Source organism: Osmia bicornis, chromosome 4 (genome assembly GCF_907164935.1).
Source record: "Osmia bicornis bicornis chromosome 4, iOsmBic2.1, whole genome shotgun sequence".
In the NCBI taxonomy this organism is placed as follows: Eukaryota; Metazoa; Arthropoda; class Insecta; order Hymenoptera; family Megachilidae; genus Osmia; species Osmia bicornis.
Genome location: NC_060219.1, coordinates 11,677,330 through 11,693,056, shown reverse-complemented (window position 1 = coordinate 11,693,056; position 15,727 = coordinate 11,677,330). Strand labels below are relative to the sequence as shown.

Below are 15,727 nucleotides of genomic sequence, written 5' to 3'. Positions count from 1 at the left end.
TTAGTTTTGCTCTATTTTAGTTTTCTTTAAAAAGAAAAAAAGTATGCAGTTTTTTTATTCTTCAACATTTCGTGACATAATTGATCAAAAAATTATTTTATAAGCCATTTTCAATTAATTTTGGATTTTCGAATATTAAAACGTGCATTTGGAATGCAAGCAAGTTGTATATTAGAAGTATATGATATGATAAAAAAGAAAGTAAGAAATATAATCGACTGAAGAAACCGCGCCAGTGAAGGGTGTGTTGTATGAAAATTTAAGAATGAAGATTCTTCTATCATAAGCAAGGAGGTACACTTTTATAATATCGTGTGCGTGCTTGTGCGCGCGCGCGTGTGTATACATGCGTGTAAATGCATATGTACACGGTACATGCATGTATGTTTTAACAGAGTCAAATTTGAATGCATGGTAACCTTATGTCCCTTCAACAACGCATATTTCACAAAAATAAAAAATATCGTTTGTATATCTAATATAACCGAATATAAATTTGTATCTCAGTATTATAAATTAATAATTACGGTTTTTTAAATAAAGAAAGTATATATTTAACATGAGAAATATTAGCCAAAAAATAATGTAGAATTGTCTCGCAGACTTAAATAAAAATAATCTTTCGTAACTGCATTCAATTTCCTATTTCCTCCTTGTGTGTATATATATATATATATGTATATATATATTATATATATAATAGTATATCCAAAAGAAACATATTTTTCACACTGTACTTTAAATTAGTATAACAATTTTATACAATTTGCTACGGCACCTGCCACCTGAATACATATGCAGTCATTCCATCCCACGCACTATAATCTGTTCTCTCAATGTTCATAAATAACTAGTGTTAAAAAATAGTAGCGCCTTAATATGCACACCATTTGTATCCTTCCATTTCCTAATTTCAACATATCCTACACTACGAACCTTAGTTTCGTAATGTTGTATCATTTTTCACTCTCATTCTTTCTTAATTACGACATTTTTTTTTCTTACAGTAGAATACATCATAAGTTCGCAAAGATATAAATTAGTAATTCTGTTATATTTGTTATAATAATAGGAAGAACCGTCGCCCTTCAATCAGACTTGGTTATTAATAGTTTCTTTCTGTATAATTTTTTTTTTCAAATTTATTTTACTTAAAATTGACCTACTTATACACACCTGCGGTCTGTAATTTGTTATCTAAGTCATACGGCAAACACCGGCTGTTTTACGATATCGCTTGGTAAAATGCAAATAGCATTTATGATTTGCCAATATTAAGCCACAAATGAGAACTGATAAATTTCAATTTTATTTGGCGATTGACAAGTTGCAGTGACATTTCAAAAGACATAAGAAATACGATTAATGTTCTCGTGTTGGTTTTTGTTTTGCTTTATTTAAACTTTAAACCATTTCAATGAATTATATATAATAATTATCTCGCATTTACTTTTGTATCATAATTAATAATTAATCTTTATCTTCATTATGTATAGCGGTCTCAGCCATTGTGTCTGTTTTTATATGACAACCTTCTTTATTATCTTCCACTTCATGTTCTTCGAAGTTCTAGATTATATTATACATACACCCGCGCACTACTATCACTCCATTGTTTTTTTTTAACATATACGACGTTTTACTTTAAAAAACTGCAATTTGATCTCACTTCGCGTATCTTCTTTTGTTTAACGAGGGAACGTATATTTAAGTCTTTTTAATAGACGATAATGAATTCAATCACGGTATCGTCAACAACGTTCTTGGGGCGCGCTAGTCGATACGTCTTCTACACTGGAAGCATCATCGGCTTCTTGTAAACCAGTGAAAAACGATGTTAGCAACATCGTTGCAACACCATGCCATTCACGTTGGGCTGGTTCGGGGCACCTTTTCCACGTCAGGAACGCGTCGCTTGAAATCATATTATTTTCCGACAAGTTTGCCATGATATCGAAGAGAATTCCTGGAGAAAAAAATAATGCAATAAGTTTTTTTTTTTTTTAACAACGCGATTCATTCATTCGTACTTCTCTATCTTACCAGGTGGATATTGCAAACGATGCAAATGTAATTGAATTGCATAAAGGCATTGCAATTCCAGGAATTCATTTGCATCAACGAACCGGCGAATCAATTGTTGCAAATTAATGAAAACATCAGTGTTCAAAGTCCACTTGTTGTTAACTGTCTCTGAAAGAACAAAGAAAAGAAGGATAAAATAAGCTGATAGTTTCAAAAGTATATTTCAAAATATTATAAATATTATATTAAATATACCCATGGACGTCTCTATAATGGCAGTCGTTAATACTCGGATAAATTCAGGCTCTTTCACTCGGTTACCTATATTTGCCTGTAACGATTAATGAATTTAATTAGTATTGATATTTATTATAAGATATATACACAATTAAATAAAAATACTTACAATTATCCAATCACAAATTACATCGAAATTACTATCCTTCATGAGTCTTCTAAGTTCATTCTGACTTTGCTGTAACGTGGGCTGATTAATAGTTGAGCTTTTGGCACTATTATAATCACCAGTGCAGAACTCTAAGTTCTAAAAAATAATCACATTATTATTAGTTTTATTATTATTATTATTATATTATTATTATTATTATTATTGTTTAAAAATCGAAATTTCAATAAATATAACTTTAACATAATCTTACGTAATCATTAACAATTTTATCAACTTCTTCACGTTCTGGATCAATTAGATTGCTCAACTGAAGTCCACTTTGGTCCCATTTATCTGCAACCCATTTGGGTCCTTTATCTCGGGATACTTTTGATAGCAGTTCTCCAAGAAATCTGCCTACATAACCTCGACTTCTTAAACTATCGAATATAGGTTTCAATTCTGATAGAGGAAGTATGTCATCTTCTATAGGATGTGCTGTAAGAAATAGAAGCATGATACTAATTTTCTTTTGCTCTTTCTGAAGAACACACTTATGTTGGTATTTTCAGGCCTGTTGAGCAAAAAATTCCCGCATGGAAATGTACTATGGTGGAAAATAATCATCAAAAGAAAGTTTTACAGTAACGAATACAGCAACAAGTATAAATAATAATATTACGATAAAGAATTTAATATTTACCTAATACCTCTGCCAAATATGACCAAACTTTGGGTATATCAAGTAAAAGGTCATCAACTAATTCCAGTATCTCAATGAACCTAAAAAATTAATCGTATTTAATTTATCTGCAAACAATTATACTCTTAAAATGTTCATATTAAAATATTATTCAGTATCCTTTTGGCTTAATATTTGATAATCAACACAATGATCTTTTTTTCTGAGTAAACAGTTCATCAGTTTTTTATCTCGAAAAATAATATCTATTTAACACACCTTAATTAAGGACTTACCCATTTCTAAGATGTTGTAAAGGCAAAATTTTCTGACTGATTAAATGCGACATAAGATGTGAAACATGTTCTCTGTCAATAGGGGATTTCTCGAGAACGAAATTAATTAATTCACGTATAAATTTGGTTAGCGTACTATCGAAGTTCTGTTGTATAGCTGATGCAGCTTTCTGTAAAATAAATTATTTACCAATTAATTTGTAAACTGATTTTAACTAATACTTACAAAATGATTAATATACAAATATATTCTATCTTGCAAAAATAAATGTAACTTTATCAAAATAAAAAAAAAAAATGTCCTCTCGTTGGTCATACAAACAGTAATTAACATGAATTTAGCATAACAGTTAAAAATCATAGTACTATTTGCAAAGACCAAAAAGAAGATTTTACATAATATAGCACATCAATGACTCAAGCATCTCCTAAGAAACAACAGAGATGGATCTAAGGAATGTGCAATCACTGTTTATGTACATAATACAAATAAAACTGCAAGTAATATCGAAGAAAAAAAAACTAATAATGATTTTGTATAAACTAACCTCAATATTAAGATTTTTGAGATAATCTTTAAATATCTTGTTCAACACTTTCATAAATTCTTCATCATTCATTGGAGGTTTATGACTATTAGAGGTAGTAGACTGTGAGGATTTCAATGGTGGTGGCATGGAAACACTTTGACTTTGTGAACTATCTAATAACGAGCTTTCTCTACTCGACGACGAACTGCTTAACTGATGACTACCATTACGTGAACCCCTACCATCTGCAACAACAACAGTTTGCAATTTATATCAAAACAATAAAAAAAAATATGTAATAAGCAATTCTGGTTTAAAATATCAGAATCCTTTTGGCAAACAACACCAAGTTCTACTTTTCAAAAATAAATAAATGTTCTCATCATACTTAACACAGTACGAAACAAAATTAATTATATTATAATAATTGATGCATACCATAGGAAGGTTTGTAGTCACGACCATACTCTCTTGGACCAGTGGATCTCGACCTAAAATAAACAGATTTATAACATCAATAAAAAATGAAAACTAGTTTTTCATAAATGTTATTCATTCGTATGATTATTAAAACCAATCAGATTATTTTTATGATCATAACAAAAAAGCATCAGAAACTCTAGCCTAGTCAAATAAATTTCATCATATTTATTTTAAGATACAAACAATAAAAAGGAAATGTAATTATCAGAAAGAGCTTACCCAGAGAGTTGTGGAGATGGCATTCGTTTATCTTGATCTAATGTTGATACATTGTCTAAACATGCAAACTTATTTGAATTGATTGCTGTTGAACCACAACTTGAAAGCGTTTTCCACATATACATATTTCTGCTTCCTAATTGTAGATCATCCATAGGGGGCTAAAATACAAATAATTACTGATCATTTATTCTGCATCTTAATTACTAAGACTTACATTTTATGATTTTAAAAACTATTTCTGAAAACATATTAATTCGAAGTTACTTACAGGTTTATTTTTAAGCTTGGCTGTTTCAACAGAGTATGTCTGTCTTGTTCTTATTTGGCTGACTCCCACCACTTTCATCAGTTTGACCAATACCACCTGAATTATAAAACCAAGACTGTGAGTATTTAAGTGCGTATTTGTAGAAGGTTATACTAATATGAAGGTAAATATAACATCAGAATAAATTGTATATCATTTTTGTTTTTCAGAAACTCTAGTCTGTTAAATATATCATCATGTACTACGTATAGGATATGATAAAATAATAATTTGTAATTTTCTTGATACATCAAAGAACTTACGATTCCTTTTTCTATCATTAGTACGATCATCTTTTCGAGGTGTATTCAAGGGAGTATTATTAATTGGCTATCTAATCTTTCAGACTCTGCTTCCCTTTGAATTTGATCAATTGTTTTGGGATTACTTTCATCTCTCCCTTGGAACCCACTTATTTGCTCTCAAGTCTATCACATCTTGCAGCATAAATCGAATTCTGGAGCTAATTTTTCCTTGGTTTCGTCGTGAAACTATATCTTGCATTTGTTAAAATAATCTTGCATTTCCTAATGAAATAAAGAGGGGACGGGGGAATAATAAATGCTATCTTTAGAAACTGTTTATCTTTATCCAAGTCCTTTTTATGTAATAAAAATATACTCACATCAGCAGGTCCTTTTCTTTCCAAATTTTTTCCAATAGTGGTTAACAATTTGCACAAACACTCAAGGCTATCTTCATCATTCTGATTTAATAATTCTTTTATGCAACGACGCATGATTGTAGTTGTTAACATTCCTTGTTTGTAAAGTTCACCAATAAATCTATAGGGAAATAAACAATATGTAGCATAAAAACAGAAACAAAAATAGATAAAAATCAGCTCAGCTTTCAGAACTTTATAAGGAATAATAATTAGGAGTATGTATATTTTTATATTTAAATTTAGATTACTTACCGTATATTTCCTACGGATTTTATACGTATGCGACGTTCTTCTTCCTCAAGTTGCACTTGCAAATCTTTTTTCCTTTCCTATTGTACAAACACAATTATTTTATTAACAATACTTGCAAATATCTGAAATGTAAAAAACAAATATATGAAAAATTTATCAAAATCACTTACAGGATCCGAACATTCGTCGATTTCTTTAAGTTTCGCAGCTCTTGTCACTTCGTTACATCGGATTTTTTTCAAATTCATTTGACAACGATTAATAATGAGCTTTTGAAACTAAATGAGTATTCTTGTCTCTCATAAGGTCTCTTTTTTCCGAACCTCCGCCTCCGCCCCCGCCACCGCCACCGGTTCTCCTCTCCTGCTCCTGCTCCTGCTCCTGCTCCAGCTCCAGCTCCTAGCTCCATCCTCCTCCACCACCTCCTCCAACGGTGCCGCCTCCACCTGACACTCCATCATAGCAAGTTACTTTACACATTAATGCATAGCTACAGAAAAAACTTGGTTCATCGACAGCCTAAAAGTTATATAATCATGTATGTATATATGAATACATTTACATTATTTAGGAAGTACTGTAAAAAGAAATTAAAGCAAAAAAAAATACAAAAATATACCTTTTCAAAAACTAAATTGATAACACCTTGCAAACGTTCCGGAGTATCGATATTTAACGTCCGTACTTGATCGACTAAGGTATTAAATTTCTGAGGTGTAAGTTTATTTAAAACACTTCTGACTCTTTTATACAGAGCTTCTGTCTTTGCTTCCTCTTCGGTAAGACTAATGGGTTTTAATCTTGTTGGTCTCCATGCATTTTCAGTTTCCCTCAATTTTACATCTTCCCTGAGAGATAACGACATGTGAATAACATTTGGTTTCGTTGGCTTTGACGATTTTCCTGAATGGCTCTTATTACGATTCGTTGGTTGCTAAATAAAAATAAATATATTATATTAAAACATAAACATTTATGATTTAATATGAAAAATTTAAAAGCATAATTATTGTCAGAAGAAAGATTCTCTATCAAAAAATTTCAGTCCACTACTTTCATTTTTTAATAATAATAATCATCATACTTTGATCGTTAAAATAATTATATATATTTTTTCAATCTGTTTCTTTTTCAACCTACCGCTCGGTATTAGAAGTACTTTGATAAACATAGGGAACAAAACATCCGGTCTATTCATATTTGTATCCTTATACGGTCTAAGATCAACAGTCGTACGTGCCTGGAAAAAATTCGTAATATTATTTCTATCATATTCATGCATATAACATTAATGTATATTAAATGAAAGAAAGTTTATACAATACCTTTGAGTTGTCTTTCAAAACAACATCTAAGTCTGGTAGATTCGATGGTTTAATTCTACTACTTGGATCATTTTGTAATTTCATTAAAAATTCACGGTCATAAACTTTTTTACCGGTTTTATTTATGGGACTCCATTGATAGTCATTGTATTTATATTTTAGTGTTATTTGATTTGATACTGGTGTTGTTGCTGCTGATGTTGTTGTTGTGGTAGTAGCGGTGGTGGCGGCGACAGCGCTGGTTGTTTCAATTTCAGTCAAAGTTTCGTTTTCCACTGATTTTTCAATAACTGGAGAAGATGCTTGCAGTGGTTTTTCCTCGGTAGGTATTCGAGCTGCCGAAACCTTTGAATTTTCTTCGTTCTTTTGTGCTACTATTGCTTCTACCTCAGACTCCTCTTTAACTATCGCATGATCAACAACATCGTTAGGAACTGATTTTATTACTTGCACGTTGCATGCATTTGATTTATTGGTGTCTTCAATTTTTGGCGAAGATTCTTTCATTGTTTCGTTGTTACCCGACAGTTTTTCCAAAACAGGCGCTTGCGCAGGAGTAGTACTTTCTTTAGGAATTTCAGGTGTCGAAGGAGTTACTTGTTTCTCCGTTTTCGTATGAACAGACGAGGAAATTTCTTTCTCCTTCTTCGATTCATAATTATCTTTTTCCTTAATATCTTTCGTTATTTCACGACTGGTTTCTTCCTTATTGCTGTCCTTTACCGGCAAAGGTTCCTTAATCTCTTGTTTCGCCTCGGTTTTCGCTGGAGGTACCGTGTTTACGAAAGCATCCATATCTGTGCCTTCTTTCTCCGCTCCTTTGCGATTAAGTTCACGAGGTTTAAGTTTATTTTTACTTTTTTGTTTCTGCATGGCTTTACCTTTAACACAAAAAGACGTTATAATTATCATAAAGAAAAGAAGAAGGAAAGAAAACGTTTATTAAAAAAGAAATATCGTTTCTTTAACATTGATTTATGTCCTGTAATTTAAATACTAATCGATAAATATTAACGATTGAAAAGGGGACTACGACCTGGACGGAGCGAGTCCATAATTAGAGAAACATTATTACGTTTGAATTCGCTACAGAGAGATTGCAAGCTGTGAAGAAAAGTGAGTATTTCGGCTACAAGCCAAGGATAATTATAGTCTCAGATCACAGACATTCGTACTGTGAATTTCACTTTTTCCTCCTATATTAATATATAAACAAATTCATAGGCCAGTAAAAGCTCATTGCGATTGTTCAATGTCCGTATCGACATGCAAAAAAAGGATGATTTATTTTCATTACAATGCAATTAAAAGAAATCTTCTTTTGCAAAGATTAAATATATATTATACATGTGTGTATGTGCGTGTGTGATGTGTGTGCGCGCGCATATAATTAACGCTATATCGTGTCCCCGCTTAAATAAATAATTTCAATACCGGTCGCCTGAACTAGTAACAATCGACATAGCGTTATATAAGATATTTAAGGTACATATTTCCTTGTAAACAGGATCGTTTCATCAGAAATAGATAATAAGTTTTTCTTGGGGGATAAAGTTTAATGTTAGTTATTTATCACGCGCCAACATTAAAATAATGAATAATCCACGCGTTTAAATTCGAATAGACATTAAGTACGGTTGTTAGGATTTCGAAAGGAAAAGCAGAAAAATATAATATATATCGTTGTGTTTTCTCCTGTTAACGTGTGCTGTTACCAAAGCATTGTTTGACGTTCTACAAGAGGAAATATGACGGCATATATACCATGGTCTCTGGAACCTCGTCGGTTACGACTTCTTGATCGGGAACTACTGCTGACACGACCGCCACCATTAACCTTACGGTCACCCATCTTTCCGACTGTTTCGATAATTCAGTGTCTGGACAGTGTTATTCACACGTGTTCAAGCCACGGTAATCCTGTACGTCTCGTATCAAAATCATATCGTATATTACAAGTCACATTCTCGTTAGACAAAACTCTTTGGTGGCTCGAATTTCAACAGTCTGTATTACTGCTGCCTGCTGCTGCTAATGTTACTGTTACTTCTGCTGCTGCTACTGCTGCAGCACTGAATCAGTATTTATTTATAAAACTGCCAAAAGCTTGCCAAAGCTGGGGTAGATGAATTCACGTTTATACGCGCAACAATGTGCAACAATGAAATTTGCACTTTAAACTATTTTTCCTTTCGCCAAGATAATAAATGATTGAGGAAAATCCACGAACGTAATCATCGAATAGGAATTCTCGCAAACGACAACGAAAGCGTACACACGAGCCAACAACGTTGAACGATCAACTCTTTTTTTTTCGCTAAGAAATAGTTCCTTCTTTATTCGATTTATCCAAAAACTGTAACGATATCTCGAAAAGTCTCCGACGAAGATTTTCTTACACGACTCGCGCATCTATTTTAACCTGTGAACTGGTGCAAACCAACAGACACGACACAGGATTTCTTAAATTAGTTCTGTTCGCCGGTTGCGCGCCGGAGCACGCGCATTACCGACTTTTCTGATAACCTAACCTAATACGAGCTGCTCTAATCGAAATTTATCGTAAGCATGGAATTTTCGTGCCTTCCGAGTATAATGAAAAAAAAGAAAAAAGAAAAAAGAAACGAGTGAACATTTTAAAGGAACAGTAATATCGAAAAACAATCTAATTCTTTCGATAAAATGTATACGATATAAAAGAATAGAAATAGTAATATGACTATTCGCAATACAGTCCATAATGATCCTATTACATTTTAATATGAACCTCTAGAATAAAATGTTTTGCTCGGAGAATATAAATATTTAATTTGATGCATGAAAGTAGCTCGCGTAGGATTTTATAAAAGCAGGTCGAGGTAATAATCTAAAAAGAACATTGAACGATCGCTAAACGTATACGCAATATTTCTACCTTCGATTTTACTGTTTGATCTTATTTTTCTAATAAATATATATATTGTATAGTACTACTGGAAATCCAAATCACCTATCTAACACATAAAACAGAACCTCAATAAAACAAAAATAGATTTCCACCTTACAAAAATCAAATTATCATTCCATTTATCCGTAAAATCAAACAAAGCATAAGTAATTTATCGCTTGTTATGTCCCCATATGGAAAATGTATGTAAGCCGTTTATACAATCATTTTCCAACTAGTGGGAACCTTTCACCCGATTGGTGAGCGCGCCCAAGGTTGCCGCCACTGACGCCGAAAGTCTTAAGATATTTTTTGCACACGCACGACATGTGCTCTTGTGAAATGACATTAACAGAGAGACATCTCAACTATGTACACGCACGTGCATAGTAGAGGCTTTTCTCGATTAAGGGGAACAATAAAAGAACAAGCCTCCCACTTATGTACCGATTGCTGGTTAGGAGTTCTGCACTTGCTGGCAGGAGTCTACCATCTCTCCTGACCGTACAAATAAGGAACAAGAGTGAGTCAGACAAGTGGTGGGAAACTCCTTCCTATACATTTCCCCTTAACCAAAAGAAGCATCCTATACACACGCTCGCATATACGTACAGTAGGTCCACACTGTACACGGGCTGGCCGTGACCCCTATATATATTACTAAAATATGAGATAATTTCTATGGCGATTCAGAAAATTATATAGTCTATTTCTATGATACATCAAACTGTAAAGTACAAAGAATTTATTTTCCACAAGAAAATAATGGAATTTTTCATAAAAGAAAATAATAAGATTCTATAAAATGTTACAATTAATTAAGAAACAAATTTCTTTAAAACATAACAATGATAATAATAAAAGATTAAAGATTTCAACTTTGTTACTTTAAAATCCAACAAATGTACATATAAAAAAAGAAACGGTAAATTAGTAGACGGTGGCACGCCCATTAAACCCCTTTATGGTCACGTTTCTATTTTCAGACGCCTTGCCTTTCTCAATTTATCATTAAAATACACAAAAAATATATAGAAGAATAATTAATTCTTTCCCGCATAATTATAATTAAATTTAACTGGATCATAAATAATATACGAAAGAGTAACTAGAAGGAGAAAGAATAAAAAGAAAAAAAAATGTAGTAAACCAGTTTCACTTAATGCACATAGAAACTGGCGATCAAATATGGAGTATTTCTCTTTTCTGGCCGTTCACAAAATGGCTACATGCTTGGATATAGATAATATATGTATAATATTAGTATCAAATAAATATGATAAGATATTTAAAAATACTATATTATAAAATTGGTAATAAATTAAAAACACAGGTATCATTGTTTAAACTAAATGATTAAACATATTTTTTCACTTTAGATCGTTCAGCACACACGTGTTCGGAACATGATGGATAATATTTTATCATAAATACCAAATAATGAAAATAATTTCATGCTAAAATGAATACTCTAATTTTATTACATAAAAGTTCATACTAATTTCCAGTTTAAAAACACGTTACGGTTTTAAAGATACAAGAAAAAAGCAGAATATACTTCGAATCTACTTGGAAGCAGCCATTTTTTAATACACTCGTGGCTCGATCTTCGAAACACATTTCATAATTTATGAACTGTATTTTCCAATGATAAATCAAAAATACCTTGGGAGAGAAATACGAAAGATATTAATTTCTTGTAATTGTTAGAATCTAGGTGTAATAGAAATACAAGTGTTGTAATAAATTTTACACGTGTGCAAGATGTGAATACAAAATGTCGGATTCACGTTGGGTGAGGTGGATCTTTCTAGATACACTCATAGATAAACCGATTTAAGATGGATAATAACACAATTTATACATACATTTTTAATCAATATTGTTCCCAACCGTCTCCGTTGCATCCGTTTGATCACTTTGTCACAGTAATAACAATTTTAAAAAAAAAATCGAAGGGAATAGAACTTTGATTTCTTCAAGACGATACTTAAAACTTTAAAATTCAGTAAAAAAAGACGTATTTTTACAAAAAAAGATAAAAGGAAAGAACAAAAAATATAGCAATAAACGATGCGTATAAAGGGCGCTCGTTGCGATTGAATAAAAGAATATATGTACAAATCTTGGAGAAAAAGCAAGATAAAAATCTTATAGGAACGGAATACAGTAAGATGCGATTTAATAAGCGTATTCGTTACTTATGGTGTAAAAATTAAATACTACAAATTTAAATGTATATTTATGTATATACAATTCTTATTAACAAAAAATTATAAAAGGAAAAGGGAAATAGGGAAAACGGAGTAAAAATATACGCCCGGCTAGCACAGCACGTGCTGGCTACTGCAGGAACTCCGTTGTTCGATGGGGAAAGGAACCGGGAACCTCCCTCCAGTAATACAATCACCGACGTTCGTGTGCTTTCGGTATATTTCGTGCCCTTCCGCCGTATGATGATGTCACCGTTTAGCATGAAGCTCTTTCGAAGTTTCATGCCTTATGTTTCGATCATTGGATAAAGACCCGTTCACATTGAAAACGTATATATGTTTAAGTATCGATTAAACCAAGTTTAGTTTTTGTTTTACTATTTTCTACAAAACTACATAAAATAAAAGTAAAGAGCTGTAATCTTTACAAAGTGATTCGATTAAAATTAAGAAACGAATCGAATTTAAGAAAGGAAAATTTTTATCCAACAAACACTTGTCTTTCTACACTTTCATCCTATCATATGAGATATCAAAAACGTATTTTTCTCCCATAATTACAATATTTTACACATAATATCATTCTGGAACTATTACTTTTTATGTAAATAGCAATTAACTTACCCTTCTTTTTGTTCCCCATTTTGTCAAATATGTATCTACACTCTAAATCAGATTTCGAAAGCTTACACTTTTATTTAATTTGAATTGTATTATTGCAAGATCCTTTCAATATTTTACGAAATAAATATAAAATAACTTCATCATTTCCACTTCAATCACAATCACGATCAAAATACCTTCGTCTTTGAAAAATTTTAGTTCGCCATATAACAAAGGAATATTTAACCATTTCAAATTAAAAACTTGAAAGTCGCACTTCACTTGCTTCAATAACTATGTGTTTACCAATATTAATAATATACACACTCAAGTGCGCCATATACACGTTTCACAAAAGTACGTTACTTTGAATACTATTTTTAGAAATGTTTAAAATACTACTTTGTATAAATGTACAAATAATACAGTTGCACGATTGTAATTTAGTATGTGTTGAAATCAAAACAGAATTGAGAATCACAGGTGAATAGATTATTTTAAAAAAATTTGCATTACAGTTCGAAAGTATAAAAACTGTAGGAACTGTAAAACTTTTAGGTTAGGATTAAGACAAATAATGTTGCAACACCACGGTACATACAATGTTACTTGTCATTGATAATATGTTCAACCAGATAATTATGCGAAGTTACTCGCCCGAATGCTTTGTATAATACTATATAAAAAAACTGTTCAAAAATATTCCGATCTATCTGCACGTGCGTAACGTAGAGACACGTCTTTTATGCGTTCGTACACATGTGCCTATATAAAGGCACCTTCGTGGATGAACACACTATACAGTATTTCCAACGATTTCGATATTCGTACAAACTGCTCAAAACGCAAGAAAAAAATGCAATAACTGAATTAGTAGGACATAACTATTTATGTATACATATTAGAAATATGGACAATGATGACTATTATAGATATCATGAAAGCAAAGTTCAAGCTATAGTAAATAAGAAAGAGAAGGAAACTATCAAAGTCCTAACCTATAACACAATTTTTCGTAAACGATAACGTTTAATTTGTTCTGGGGAAAAAAACACGAATGGCAACACAGTGAACAGAAAGACAAATATTAACAACAATGATGCAAATTAAATGGCAAAAATATTAAATAATATTTTCTTTAACATTGCATTATATAATTCAAATAAATGTTATTCCCAATATGAAAATACTAGTTTCTTCATGATATTTATTGCATTTAGCAAAAACATCAAAATATTATTCATCGACTACTGTATTAGTTTCAGTATTTTATTAAATATTAAAAATGATTGAAATACTTTGCATTATGGTATTTATATTAGTACAAATTATACAGTAGTCGGTGTGTGAATAACGCATATACGATATGCGAAAAAATTATACTTAATTGTAAAAGAAATGTGTAAACACTTACCATCAGATGATTTTTGTTGCTGCACTTCAGTTCGCGCTGCTTCAGGTTCTGGCTTATCGGTAGTCGCGTCACCATTGGTTTTCACATGATGATCTGTTTGATTGTGAGCTGGCGTAGGGGTAGTGCCTCTAGAACTAAGACTCTTTTCCCTCGTTTTCTTTTCTTTCTGTTCTTTGGCACTGGAAGGCAGCTCTGTTGCAGTAGCAGGTTGATTATGAGTGTAAGTCTGAGATTTTCTTCTGGGTGGTGAACTCGATGAATTTTTATTGGATAAATTAGGGAACAGTTCTCTGGCAGGAACGGGATTAGTACTTGGGGCAGTGGTGGACGGTTTTGGAATCTCCGGAACGTTTGTACTTGGTAACGTAGTCACAGGGGGAACTGATGTCTGTGTTGCGATAGATGGGACACTCGTACTCTTCATCTCAACTTCAGTTGCCGTTGTGGAAAGTAGCTGCGCAGAAATATCATCCTTATTTACATTACGTGGTACAGGCGGTGGTGGATCCTCAATCACCACAGTTTTTATTTCGCCACGAGGTTGAAATTCCTTCACGGGAATTTGTAACGGTTTAGACTCCGTTTTCACTACACAAGAGTCTATTTGAGTCACGTTATTAGTAGTACCTAACGACTGACTACACAATGCGGTTACGTTAGGTACGTTTTGCGCTGCAGTTGAAGTGGTACTACACTGGATGTTCACGTCGTTATTAGAATTTGTTTGAGAATTCGACAAACTTTGTGTTACATTTTGAGTTGTCGATGTGTTTGTGTTTGTGATTGGTACACAGGTCGGTACCGTAGAGTCAGAAGTAGACTCTTCGGTCGCGACTTTTGCAAGAGTTTTTGCAACCTGGGCTGCAAAGTCGGCTTGCACCTCAGCATCATTGTTCTGTAACAATCACCAATTCTGCGTGATAGACAATGATACATAGCAATCAACATAAAAAGTATGCTTGATAACTAAAAACTGGCTCCAAACTCAAATCATAGGATGAAAAATAAAACTAAATATACTAAGAAACAAAATAAATACTCAATATAGTTTATGTTTCTGCTACCCTTTAGCCATGGCTTAAATATATATACAATAACGACGTGTTATAATGTTAATCTGTTTAACATTTATTTTTTTATAAAAAAAAAAAAAAAAAAAATATTACCCCTTTTAATAATAATAATAATATCAAGATTGTGAATACAGATAGAAAATAATTCAAATTTTAAATCTCTAGCTAAACTATACATATCCTACGATGGGAAATTAAAATTAAGACAAGAATACTTTAATAATCATTGCCATGGCTTTTGGGTACAGATATCATTAATATAAACAATTGACTAGAAGAGAATTATATATTGTACATTTACTATACCTTCAGATACGTTTG

General features: G+C 32.0%; 1 protein-coding gene and 1 non-coding gene across 2 annotated transcripts in view; both read right to left on the bottom strand.

The window, feature by feature from the left end:
• Positions 1 to 1,023: 1,023 nt before the first annotated feature.
• The window catches only part of LOC114878443 (eukaryotic translation initiation factor 4 gamma 3-like), a 33,231-nt gene continuing 18,527 nt past the window's right edge, over positions 1,024 to 15,727 (bottom strand). Inside the window, 24 exon segments of the mRNA XM_046285490.1 lie at positions 1,024 to 1,966; positions 2,044 to 2,193; positions 2,281 to 2,356; positions 2,432 to 2,569; positions 2,685 to 2,911; positions 3,117 to 3,196; positions 3,392 to 3,561; positions 3,940 to 4,166; positions 4,360 to 4,412; positions 4,624 to 4,784; positions 4,895 to 4,949; positions 4,951 to 4,990; positions 5,197 to 5,256; positions 5,259 to 5,331; positions 5,333 to 5,439; positions 5,442 to 5,460; positions 5,559 to 5,718; positions 5,853 to 5,929; positions 6,023 to 6,148; positions 6,261 to 6,371; positions 6,472 to 6,786; positions 6,937 to 7,092; positions 7,178 to 8,058; positions 14,334 to 15,228. Coding sequence (XP_046141446.1) covers positions 1,752 to 1,966; positions 2,044 to 2,193; positions 2,281 to 2,356; positions 2,432 to 2,569; positions 2,685 to 2,911; positions 3,117 to 3,196; positions 3,392 to 3,561; positions 3,940 to 4,166; positions 4,360 to 4,412; positions 4,624 to 4,784; positions 4,895 to 4,949; positions 4,951 to 4,990; positions 5,197 to 5,256; positions 5,259 to 5,331; positions 5,333 to 5,439; positions 5,442 to 5,460; positions 5,559 to 5,718; positions 5,853 to 5,929; positions 6,023 to 6,148; positions 6,261 to 6,371; positions 6,472 to 6,786; positions 6,937 to 7,092; positions 7,178 to 8,058; positions 14,334 to 15,228 — 4,572 coding nt within the window. The 3' untranslated portion in view covers positions 1,024 to 1,751.
• LOC123987749 lies at positions 3,688 to 3,855 on the bottom strand. The gene has a single exon (XR_006829356.1). It is a non-coding gene; the product is annotated as a small nucleolar RNA SNORA53 (small nucleolar RNA).